The sequence below is a fragment of the Pleurodeles waltl genome, chromosome 12 (genome assembly GCF_031143425.1).
Source record: "Pleurodeles waltl isolate 20211129_DDA chromosome 12, aPleWal1.hap1.20221129, whole genome shotgun sequence".
NCBI lineage: Eukaryota > Metazoa > Chordata > Amphibia > Caudata > Salamandridae > Pleurodeles > Pleurodeles waltl.
This window is the reverse complement of record NC_090451.1, coordinates 203429109-203442480: the sequence shown is the minus strand read 5'-3', so window position 1 is coordinate 203442480 and position 13372 is coordinate 203429109. Positions and strand designations below refer to the sequence as shown.

The 13372-nt window shown below is 42.3% G+C and overlaps 1 protein-coding gene across 4 annotated transcripts in view; it reads left to right on the top strand.

The window, feature by feature from the left end:
- Positions 1 to 13372, top strand: part of PIEZO1 (piezo type mechanosensitive ion channel component 1 (Er blood group)) — a 742509-nt gene that overhangs the window by 587447 nt on the left and 141690 nt on the right. For all 4 annotated transcript variants that reach the window (XM_069215849.1, XM_069215848.1, XM_069215845.1 and 1 more), the window contains 2 exons: positions 861 to 961; positions 12254 to 12362. In XM_069215849.1, coding sequence (XP_069071950.1) covers positions 861 to 961; positions 12254 to 12362 — 210 coding nt within the window. The remainder of the gene's footprint in view (positions 1 to 860; positions 962 to 12253; positions 12363 to 13372) is intronic.

Here is a 13372-nt window from a genome sequence, read left to right as displayed (position 1 = left end):
TAATTAGTTTTAGGTGCTGTTCAACTGATCTGTTTCTAATTATAATTTTATATGCAAAACTGGTGGAATTGACATTGTTACTGGTAACTCCTAGCTGAGTAACAACATAAGATTTAAAGTGATCAGGTGTTTTAATTGTGTTTTAAGTGTATATCCTCTGACTGCCTCCATTTGGAAGCAATACTCATCTTTTGAGCGATTTATTTTTTATTCTGTTTGCACCAAGCCTAAATTATCTCTCTTAAAAATGTTAGCTCAACAACCATTTTGAATAAAGAGTTGGATTATTTCCCTTTTGAACCCATATGTACCTCTTTAGTAGAGAGTTGCATTGTTTTAATTTTAACCAGTTTTTTGTTTTGTTTTATTAATCTAGTTATTGATCATTGTATGAACCTCGATATGGTTAGAACTTCTTCATGTATGTCTTAATTATCAGCTCTGACAGTACGAGTCCTGAGGTGCACTTGGAAAACTAGCACAAGCCCTACAGCTAACATGGGGTGCATATGCACCTTCCCGAGTCATAAGTGCACTTACCCTGTATAAGTGGCCAAAGGTTAGGCACTTGCTTACATTCTCACCTAAACGGAGAGCTTCGATTAACCAGGAGGGTCGTTGACATGCTATTAATCCTCATCTATTACTGTTTTGCCTCACTAATGGACTTATATTTTGGAGACCACATGACTAATTTAGCTATAGTTGGTGGTGCAGGAAGTTGCGCTGTATTGGCTGTTTTTCTAAGCATCCTCAGACCAGCTACAGAGACAATTTATCTTTTTCAATCGATAGCTTTGCGTTTGTACTTGCCCAGTTCCTGTTGCTGCCCTATAACTCTTTTTTCCTGCTTCTGCCAGTGCTTCACTCTGGTGAGTATTACCTGTTTGAATCGGACAGTGAGGAAGAAGAGGAATCCATGCAGGAAGATCAGAGGCCGGCCAAGCAGAGCGCCTTCCAGGTAATGTTGAGTGAAGATTGATTCATTCATTCATGTTTTTCTTAGCTCAAACATGCTCATGTTTAATTGTAAACAGCTACTTTTAAAATGTGTTAGATGTGAGAGGCGGGAGGCGATATATATAGGATTTCCAGTCAGACAACATATAAATGGGGTTATTTAAAAGCTAAATTCTCTACCATTTGACTGGGTGGCATGGGTTTTTATCTCACATTTTCTCACTTTACAGTGTTAGTGATTATTGGTCAACCACTTTATTTCTCTCTGCCTTTCTTACCTCATCGGCTAACCCAGGCATACACTGTTGTGTTAAATGCTGCATAAAAATAGAAACTAGATATTCTCTTATAGTGCCTCAGGCATGGAATAACCAAAGAGATCTGACACATACTGATGGCCAGCAGAGGACTCTTATTTAGTCCACTAAAGCAGTTCCCACTAGTAACACATTACAACCACTTCTTGACATCTCACAGTGAGAATCAGATATGTGATTATAGTAACAAAGAGCGTCCCAGCAGATCTTCCCACCACCATTCCTTCCTACCTGTGCCTGCTCAAGACAATAAACCTTAAATATAAAAATTTCATAATGGATAAACCAGTGCAGCAACCAGGTAAGTGGACTAAGATCATAAGAAATGCCATTAAGGGAACTGCAGAGATGTTCAAAGAAGATAGATTGCTGCTGTTACACAGTTCCTACGAATCAAGTAGGACTGTATCTGGTCAACATAATTGTCAGTGTACAGGGAATCAGTCCACCTGTACCATCAGGAAATGTTGCCACGGTTCCTGGCTAGCTCACAGTTCGCTACCTGTACCTCTAAGCATACCACGATATCAGATGGAATCTGCAGCCTCGAATATGACTACTCAGGTTCCCAAGGAAATCATGGAAACAGATCTACCCATTCATTGTCACACTGTCCACCCAAGATGAGACACAAGAAAGATATCAAGATGTCTTTCCAAACGTTTATTGCAACAATGGTGTTTGATGGCATGTGCGGGTCGATGTCTTGGATACCGAAGATATCCTGTGTGTCCTCGATGTCCTCTTGCTGCACTTCTTTCCAACGTGCCCGATGACCTCAAAGCGTCTTCTTTGAATGAACTGATTGACAGGCCTCACAGTCCTCTTTGTTGTGATCTGCTCATAAACAAAGATTACACACCAAGTGGAGGTCTGTGTGGGGTAACTTGGTGTGACACCTGGGGCAAGAACAGAAAGGTGTCCGTTCCATCAGCAGCGCATTTCAATTAGATACCAAAGTGTCGAAAAATAGAGAAGTGCGATCGGGCAAGGCCCGAAGGTCTTGGACGAAGTATGTTGATCCGACAAACTGTGTTTTGCATCCTGAGTTGTCAGTATGTCTATGTAATGCGATTGAAAACAATACAGACGACTATAAGAGTTATATAACTATTTCAAAGAGGGCCCTAGGCGATCTTGTACCAGAGCACGAAAAAACACTTCCGAACCCGATGGCAGAATGAAAGCAATCTAACAATGGAGTCGATGACCATGCACAGTATCACCGAAAGGAAGGGGGGTCACTTTACCTTGGGACTCTGACAACGTCTTTGAAGAAAAACAACTTGTATACATCCGAACCCAACACTAGATGTCAGAAGAATGCAGAGCATGTGAATCTACAGCACTGCATGCCACAAACAGATGCTTACAGGGTAAGTAACATAATCCATTCTTACATAAAAACATGAACTGCGATTATTAGGCAATTAGACGAAGTATGGTAACCAGCTATGGTAAAAAAGATAAATCGTTCAACCATGAAAATGTTATTGTGTTGGTACACTCCTAGATGTTACTACCTATACTATCAAAAGCATAGTGGGAGTACCCTCTGCCAGGTCAAATGGGCAGTAGCATAATGCCCCCAATACCTGGGGAAGATGTACCAGGAAGTCAGGAAGCTGGTCTGGCATACTGCAGGATATTGCCCCTTGAAGGGTAGAAGTCAGAGTCAGCAGGGCTGCATCTCGGCCATAGTGCACCACGCTCCAGGATAATCCTAGCAGAAGTGCTCCTTTGCTGAATGTAGCACATAGGCAGCTTTTATAATGCAAGCACAGTTAGTAAGCATTGTGTCAGAGGTGCAGCACTGATGCAATATGCCTGCCAGTGAGGAGCAGTCTCCATTGACTATCACAATACAAGGGCGTTGTGTTCTGTGTGTCTAGCCTTTGATACAGTGTACAGACTGGATAGCAGCAACGCCTCCAAGAAACATGCTCATGTACAATGATTCCTCAGTAAATTATTGCATGAACGGAAACCCAAGTAAAAGTCACCACCAGATAGAAATGCTAAGTTAAAATAAGTATTATAAAATGGAGGTACTAAGCGGGTCCTATTGTGCTTTACCACATGGCAAACCATGTAATGCATGCCTATCTCTCACAATTCTTCATCCATCACCTGACTAAGAGCTGCATCCCATGACATGATAACCTCATCTCTGTAGTTATCACATGCAAGATGGAAAAACATCCCACATAGGATAAAAACAAAGACAACAAAACACCCTCTGAACCACACTCCCTATAAGGTGCAGTTTGCTGCCCATGTAGACAAGCACTTCAGCACCCTGACCTAGGGTTATTATGTATTATATATAATCTTATATGTATGTTAAATAAACCCTAGAAGTTCACTGAAAAAATAAATAAATCAAAGGTTAACGTAACTTTATAGTTTAGTGTTGAAATAAAATAAAAAGGAATGTTTACATTTTTTTTTTAAAACTTAAATGTACCAGTGATAGTTTCCTGAACTTTCTAGAAAATACACCTCCGCAAGGCACTGCTTATGACCTCACATATTACATCAATAACGACATGTTGAATTATATAATTTGATCATATTACTTATGAAATCTCAAATGATTTAATTGATGTCCTCATTGATGACATCATTGATAACACTGTAGTTCTAAGGCTACTGAATGTACATGCCGAGTCCATAGCATGGAAATAGCATAGACCTTGGAGGAAAGGTGTGATTGTGCATGTTGAAAATTATATGGTGCACTGTTTAAAAGTCCCTAAAGTTTGGGTCACAAGCATTACTCCATGTTAAACAAGATGAAGGTTTGAGCGTACCTGGTGTGATTTGTAGAGGTATGTTTGAAAGTAGGTTGTGGCCTAAAGCTGAAGCCTGGTCCAAAAAATCTGAGAAATGCCAAAGCTCCTGTCAACAACAGAATATCCATCAGTGGATATTTGGGCAGGCATCCATGTTAAATAGTTGTAGTACAGTGCTATAAATACATTCTGTGTAGCAAGGATGTTTATTTGCAGAACTTTGCTGAAGATTTTAAGGAACTGCAGATTGTTAAATAACATAGAATGTAGGAGTGTCCCACTTAGAGGTGGTTTTTCTCACACTGGCATTGTAAGCATGGATTTAAAGCTGCATGCCATTGTTCCCAACTGAAGAGTAAGTGCAGTGTATTTTACTAACCTATGGAGGGTTGCTCATAGGGCGTGCCACAAAGTGTCTATACAGTGCCAAATGTATAGTTGTCAACATCTTGACCTAAAATTGCAAGTCATGTAAAGTCTTTAAGAGGGTAATCCCATTAAGGTGAGTAGAAAATTTGCCACATGTGTAGCATGTTGAATTACTTACGCAAATCCTTTAGGATGGTGTCACAATGATTGTATGAAGTCATTAGAAATGCTATTAATGATGTAATTTAACATGACATGAGTGATGCAATTAATATGCGAGGTCAAAAGCAGAGCATGGCGGGTCACAAGTTACAGTTAGCTCAGTATAGTATAACTGGTACATTTCAGTAGTTTTGTTTTTAAACCTTAGCTTTTTAAATTTAAATCTTATTTCAACACCTAACTATAATGTCTCTTTAACCTTTGTTTTGTTTTTTTAATCAGTGAATTTCTAGTATTTTTTTAATGTAAGGGAAGATCTTATTACCATACACAACTATAACATAAGTTTAATCTACCTCAGACACCCAACCCATATTTAATTTTATAATTCTATTCTAATATTTGAAGTTATCTTCGCAGAGGAAGCTTGCACTGTGCCACAGTAAAATGGAGTGGACACACTGAAGTGTACAAAAAGTGAGGGATGGTATGCTTGAATTAATCTCAGCCATTGTAAATTACTCAGGCTGCATCCCAGTCCATTCTTATTTGCACACCATGCTTCCTCAGTTTGGGCCTAGCCATATGCAAAACAGTCTTGTCCCGGCTCTAGTGGGAACAGTCCAACCCAAACTCCAATGACTAGCTTGTGAGTTACTAGTAGTTCACCAGCACCCTGTGAGTAGCTCTCCTGTGTGCAGCCGTGGCTACTACCATAGAAGCTTTTGTTGGAAGATTTATTATATGGATATGAGAATTGAACAGCATTATATTGGAAATGAAAATGTGTGTATTTTCACTCCTTATATGGTTTTGTTTGGGGAAAAATTGTTGAACATTCAAAATGTATGTAAAACTATCATTTGAGTTGCAGAGATGTATTACTTGCATTATTACCTCAGTGCCAAGGGTGTTGCACCCATGTCTGTTATGTATTACACATTTAGAGACTTTCCAAATTGATAATGCTTTTTTTTTTTTTTTACTTTATTGCTGGCGACCTTACTTATGCACTGATGTGCTCACTGCTGACAATCTTGGATAGTGTGGTCACTACTACACCACTAACATAAGTAGCTCGGAATGACTCTCATTTAATATAAGTAGCTCTTGTTACAGGAAAGGTTGGCAACCCCAGGTAGGTAGGTGTATATACTAAAAAACCAAAGGTTGCAGGGACGTTCTAGTTAGGATAAGATCTTACATGCACAAAACCATGCCCTCCATTTAGCTTGATGTCCCTGCCCACTCCTCCTGACCTCCACTGCCCAGTTCTACACCCCATCATTGCCCTCCTACTTAGCCTCTGTGCTTAGCTTGCTGCCCCTATCCTCCTTCCCCCTTCCCTCTGATGTCTGTGTGCTTGCCCCTGCTCCCTCCCTTTTGCCCATGTTCCGTGGATCTGCCACTGTCTCTCCTATCTACTCTGAGTGTTCTGTAGAGCTGCCACTGCCCCTCACCTGCCTAGCACAGTCAGGTGGCTGAAGCCTGTCTCTGCACCTCCACCCCTCTTTTCCGAGTTCCACACCCGTATCTGCTCCCTCCTGTCCTCCAGTGTCCGTTTTGCTGCCGCTCCCTTCTGCCCTACATGCTCTGTTGTGCTGCAACTGCTCCCTCTGCCTGTCCTTCATGATCTCTTGTGAAGCCCCTTCCCCTGCCCTCTGTTGTCCAGCTCCTACCCATCCCTTCTGTCCTCCATGGTCCTTTGTGCATGCATCTGCCCCTCCCTCTTGCTCACCATGGCATTTGTGCTGCCAGTAACACTCCTGCTTGCCATGCATGGTCTTCTGTGCTGCTACAGCCACTCCCACCGGGCCTGTGTGGTGAGCTTGCTAACCCTGACCCCCTCCCACCTTCCCTCCATTGCCTGTGTGTATGCCAGTATAGTCTCACTTTTGCCCTCCATTGTGTGTTGTGCTTCCAGTGCCCATCCCGCGTGCCCTCCATGGTCAGCTTGCTGCTCCTGCCCTGCCCCTTTGCCCCCTTGCCCCCTGCCCTCCATTTTCTATGTGCAGGCCCCTATCACCTCCCTTCTACCTTGTCTGGTATGTTGTTGTGCCCCTGCCCCTCTCTCTGCCCTTCATGATCCGCTATGCTGCAACTGTCCCTCCAGTCTGTCTAGTATGGTAAGCTTGCTGCCCTTTTCCCCTCTGCTCTCTGTTGTCCATGTGCATAGCCCTGTACCCTCCCTATTGTTTTCCCTAGTCCGTTGTGCTGCACTTCCGTCCTGCCTACCCTGTGTGGTGAATTGTGCTGCTGCAACCCCTGATGCCTGCCCTGTAAGGTCAGTTTGGTACCCCTCCCCTACTCCTTCTTGCCCTCTGTTATCCAAGTTCATGTCCCTACTCCATTCCTCCTTCCCTCCGTGATCCAATGTACCATACATGCCAACATTTTGAACTTGGTAAGAGGAGGATTTTGAAAATAAATCCTGGGGAATTAATTTTCCCCATTGACTTACATTGAAAAAGAGGAGATTTTAAGGAGGAGACAAATACATTAAAGCCTTTTTTTGGCTCAAAAACATCAGGAGTCTCCTGTCTGGATCAAGTCTCTTGGCATGTATAGTTGTACTGCCACTGCCTATTCCTTCTGCCCTCAGTGGTTTGTTATATTGCCACAGCCTCTTGTGCTAGTCCTGTTTGGTTGTTTTGTTGCCCCTGTCTCCATTTCCCCTGACCTCCACGGTCTGTTGTGATGCCACTGCCCCTCCCGCATGCCCAGCGTGGTCAACTTGTTGCCTCTGCAGACCTGTCAACATCACCAAAAACCTGTGTGAGGAGGGGGTGGAGCCTTAGAGGGGTTGAGGCATCATGCCAAAAAGCATGTAAGAGGCACTTTTGCCCCCACCCCAAGGAAAAAAAACAAAGCTTGCCGATCGGCAGTTAAAAGCCTCTGAAAACGAGCTGAAAACCACTGCTTAAAGTGGTTTTTAGCTTTGTTTCCCTGCCACACGTGTGATATTGGCTTCTTATCAGGAGACCTTGTAGGGGGAGCCAATATTGTGTGTCACCATGTGTTTTGGCAGGTTTTCATCTGCGCCTTCCTCCCTGGAGTTCTCAAATAGCAACAAAGCACTTTTAAATATGCTATCTTTATAAGGATAGCTCAAATGACCACAATTGAGCTGGTAAAATCAGGAGTTCCATCGGATCCCTGTCTGCCTAATATCATTGAAGCGAAGCGGCTACTACAAGTATCGCTCCGGTCCTAATGGATCTGCTAAACATCACTATTGCGATAGGGGTCTTTCCCCACTGTTTGGAAAGAGGGTTCAATTTTACCACTTTTAAAGGAAAAAAAAAAAAAAACATTTTCGGATCATAAGGAGGAAAATAAATTTTTTTTACCCTATATCTCAACTCCACTAACCGGCTAAATTACTTCAAAACATTTTAATACTACTCTATCAAGATATCTAGAAGATAACAATTTGTTGGAGATTGCACAATATTGTTTTAGATCTGGCTTTAGCATGGAGACAGCTTTGATCGCCATTGTGGAAGTCATTAGAGCTGTTAAGGGCAATGGAGGCAGGGCGATGGTGGTCTTGTTGGACCTGTCCGCCTCACTTGACCTGGTTAGTCATAGTGTTTTGCTAGACCTATTATCGAAGACTGGCATTAATGCTAATGCACTTAAACTTATTGCTTCTTTTCTAAGTGGTAGACAGCAGTTTGTAACTCATGGGTATTTCCATTCTAAACCCTTCTCCCTTCCATGTGGGGTTCCACCTGGGTCATTCCTCAGCCCTACGCTGTTTAATATCTATGTGGCCCCACTGGTAAAGTTAATCCACTCTTACCGCTTTGTCTCCATAACATACGCCGATGATACGCTGTGGTATCTATTCCAGGCAATGTGGATGAAGTTCTGCTAGGTTTAATAACTGCATGAGTGTAATTATTCAGTGGATGACTGTCAATTGTCTGAAACTGAACTCCTAAAACTGAAGTCCTCATTTTTGGAAAGGAATCCACCTTTTGGGGATACTCCTTTTGTCCTCAAGCTCTGGGTTCCACCCCAGAGCCAGTTTCCAAAGTGAGAAACCTAAGGCTAATGTTTTACTCTGATGTATCCTTGTTAACCCAAGTTAACAAAACCACTTCAGCTTGTTTTCTATTTCTCAGGTCTTTAAAAAAAAGTGTTGCCTTTCTTAACTTCTCAGCTTAAAAAAAAACTATATTAATTGCCCTGATCTTATCCAGAATTGATTACTGTAATGCCTTATATATGGGTACCCTACAAGCAATTCTGAAAAAAAACCTCTAGATGCTGCAGAATGCATCAGCCCTTCTTCTAAGAAAGTTCCTAAATACACCTTTGTGACTCATGTTTTAACTGAATTACATTGGCTCCCAGTCAAGAAGCGCTTAGCATTAAAGGCTCTTTGCTTAGCTCATTCAGCCTTATACAGTACCAAACACAAGGGCTTGGCTGGTAAATTTAGATGATATCAACCAGCCAGAAAATGCATATCTTCTGGATTGTATAATGTACAGATCCCTAAAATAAATAAAGTTTTGTGGGTTGGTTGTGGCTTTGTCTACACCACCTGTTTGTTGTGGAACAAACTGCCTTTCCTATAAGTCAAGTCTAGCTACTTTTCCTAAACAGTTGAAAACATGGCTTTTTTTCTCCCAATTTTAAAATGAAATGTGATATTTTGTAGTTTTTCTCACCTTACGTTTCAGTTGTCCGCACCAAGACACCCTCAGGTATTTGTGCACTTTATAAAACCCATTCATTCATTCACTCACATGTTTTTTTAATCCAGTTGGTCACTAGATTATATGTAGCACTTAGGGGAGAGGATGTGGCATTATGGCCAGATATGCAGACTTTGCATCTGGGGAACTAGGTTCGAGTTTTGGGGTCCGCTCATCATCCTGTGATTCTGGGCAATTCACTTAATCTCCCCATGCCTAAAACCAAAATGAATGTGTCCTTGTGTAATGTAAGTGATGCTCATGTAAAGCACTCAAATGCCTTCGGGTCAAGGCTACGCTATATAAAACTGCAACAACAAAAAATTAAGTGTTTTGCACCCTTCTGTCTTTGGGCTATATACGTGGGTTACATTTGGATGATATTTTTGCTACATTTGGACTCTTTGCCATCTTGGGAGACTTGTTTGTTACAAAACTCCCTAATTTACTGCAGTATCCTCTAGAAAATGCTTACAGTGTCCTTTAATATATCGATGTCCCTGAAACTGACAATCCTTTTCCAACATACATGAATTGATCAATGGAGCTCTCCACACACCTCTCTAGTTCCCAAAACTGTTGGTTGAATGTGTCCATAATTTTGGTCTTCCAGAGCCTATCTACACACCAATGACATCCTAAACTTTTTTCCCCATCGACAGAAATTTTGCATAAAACGTTACTAAGTACTGCTTCTCTCTACTCCAGCATCCAATATTCTCCTTCTTTCACTGTAAACCCTGGGCATTAAAGACTGACATGCTCACGCTGGTAGCCTGCATATGGTATGTTTCACATACAACTACTAAATGATTGCCTTCTATGAACTCATCCATCAATATATAATATTTCTCCCCCAACTCAAGAGCCTGTTCTTAATTACATAGTATTGATTACTCATTGATCCCATCCCATGAATGTACCTTTCATGCATTGTAGGAAGCTGGCTATCTCTGCAGTGTACCAAATGTAGGGATACACTATGCAGATAGTACAGGTGACCCTTATTGGCTTACAGGGGTTAAATTAATAACCCTAAATGCTCCTTTGTGGTAGTGTGGGCAATCAGTTTAGCCTAATCAGAGAGTGGTGCTAAGCATTTGTTGAACATAGAGACACACACTCAAGAAGAAACTCAAGGCCAATCTACAAAAATAACATAGTATTTTATCTTAATTTAGACACCCAGATCTTCAATATCAGGTAAATACTTTCCAAGTTAGAAATATTTCAACACTTAGAGAATACAGCAGTTTGAGGCATGAGCCTTTAACGCGGTAATGTTATCTTAAGGGGAGAACATACACTGCACTGGGCCACTTACAATCAACTTACAGGACTGTCCTTCTTGACTTAAGGGTGTAAGGAGGGGCCAAGGTCCTTAGAAGCACCACCAGATTCAGGTTATTGGCCCTGGCGTGTCCGGTGTAGAGGTGCTCCTAGCAGCGGTATCCTCAGACGCTATGCATTGAAGTCAATGGGAGCGGTACCTGGGTGACCAGTCCAGCTGAGCACAAAGGGGAGAGCTCTGTTTTTGAGAGTAGGTAGTAGTCATTGGGCTACTTGCCCCTGGGGTGACTACACCCCCTGTATGACCACTTCCTGTGGGGAGTGAGCACAAGCCTGCCCCAGAATTTCGAATTCCTCTGAAAGCAAGATGGTGGAACCCTTCCTTCGTGAAGCATATTAGGCAGCCCACCTTAGGGGTGTCACTTGCCTGGTAGCGCAGCACGTCTACTTGCATAGCTAATTTTGCACCTGTCCTGGTACCAAATGGGCCACAGGTCAGGGGATGACATTTCCAGGGTCTGTGGGAAGCCAGGGTCACATATCAAAGACCTGCAGAGGCTTTGAAGCCTCCAGCCCAGATACACTGATTTACTAGCCATCCTGCTGGATGAGGTGATAACACCTTCCTCTGGAACAGGCACTGTTTCTGACCACTGAGAGCTCGGGCTGTCACCTCCAGAGGGTCAGAAACTCCTCTTTAGTGGCAGGCTGGTCGATACCAGTCAGCCAGAGCACTAGAGAACTACTTTGGTTTTGGGGGGCACCGCTTAGGTGCCCTCTGGGTGCATGTCATAATAAATCAATACTGGCATCAGTATGGATTTATTAAACTGAGGTGTTTGATACCAAACACCATAGGTTTCAGTGAAGCCATTGTGAAGCTGGGTAACCCGTAATGACCAGTGCCCATTACATACCTTAAGATAGCTTGCCTGTTCACTTGTAATATCTAGTAATAGAACTAGACATCACAGGAGCATACCTTCTCATGAAGGCATAAAAAATAATGCACCCTTTCTTTGGGGCTTCATGGCCTGCTGTAGGAGTGAGTTACATATATTATATGTAGTGACTTTGGCATGGCACACTAAGTGTGCCATGTAGGATTTTCACTCATGGTTTGCACCATGGCATGCAGCCTGCAATGGTAGTCTGCATGTAATTTGTATGGGGGAATGTCCCTTTGGGTGGCTTAATACATGCTTCTAGCCCTTGGGGGACCCACTTTAGTACCCATGCCCTAAGTACTAGCGTACCATTTACTAAGGGCCTCCAGGTGGGCTTAAGTGCTTATCAATTGGGTTGCAATTGGCTATTTCTGTTTTTAAGGGGAAATGAACAGTGGTACTGGAACCTGGTTAGCAGGCTTCAGTGCACCTTCAGAGTCGAAACCCAGCATCTGGCAGTTAAAATGGGGGCAAGAAGTGGGAGGAACAACCTGCAAAAAACCTGTCATTCCTCAACACCTGACTTCCATCCATCAGGCTATCTGTATGTGGTAGTCCATAGAAGACTTTGTCGGCTGGACCTAGACGGGACATGTACAGAAATGTATTGAAATGGGCACCAATGACTTAAAAAAAAAAAAATGCTTTCTGTGCTCAGTCCTCTACCTGTGACAATGACCACTTTTGTTCTCTTTTGGATCCAGTTGGCATATCAGGCATGGGTGACAAATGCAAAATCAGCACTAAAGGAACGTCGCAAGCGCCACCGGGAATTGCGGAGAGCAGAGAGGCAGAAGAAGCTGCAGCAGACAGGTGGGGATGGATTCGGTTTTTAAGCTTGTAACCTTTTCAGAAACAATAAACGGTCTCCATCTCGGGCCCCTTCCTTTTGACTTGATTCAACATATGTGCTGAATCAGTTTCAACATCACATCTCTCTTGGAGGATGGTCTCTGCCTTTTTCTCTCCTCAGGTCTTCTAGACAGCTTCCTGCTGTATTCTGACCAGATACACACCTCTAAAGACATATTGTGTCATTGTAACATGCTAATGCTAGAAACAATCCAAGCTGAATTTTTTTTACTTTTCCTCTTCAGGATAGACTGTACTATTCTCATAACCACAACTACCCTGCAGGAAGGTTCTACCATTCTGATCCCCACTCTTTCTTAATTACAAATGGTAACATCCTAAAGGATGGCATTTTAGGCACATCTTCTTTCCTGGTGGGTGTGTTGCACTGTTCTCAGCATCACATCAGCCACTTAGATAGTGGGCTTTACACAGCCTACTCATACATGAGGTGTTATGTTGGCTTTGAGCATGACAAAGTGATTTACTGATTTTGGAGCAGAGCAGACTGAAAATTAACTGAGATTAGCCAGCAAATAAAATATAATTTTCATAGCATTTCACTGAACATTGATCTTAGTATTCAATGTATCAAGTAATGGTTGCATCTACTGTATTTGCTGTCTTAATTATACACCCATGAACTTGCTCTTTCACTACTCAAATAGGGTCTTTTATCTATTGAGGCAGTGCCCCTTTTCTAAAATTATGAATATGCATATGTTAGGACCACTACTTCTTCTGAAGGGGTGTAGCACTGCTTCACTTCTAAAATAATCTGGGGTATCTCTATCAGAGATGTTGTCTCCACACTCTAGAATCACAGAGTGTACTAAGAATAACCTTGTTTATCCTGGTCATTGGTGCACAGACCTCCACTGTATCCAGTCTTCACTGCCTTATTTTGTTTATAGAAAAACATACTTTCTCAGATAGTTAATTTTTTTCGAAACCTTAATTATATGAATAAA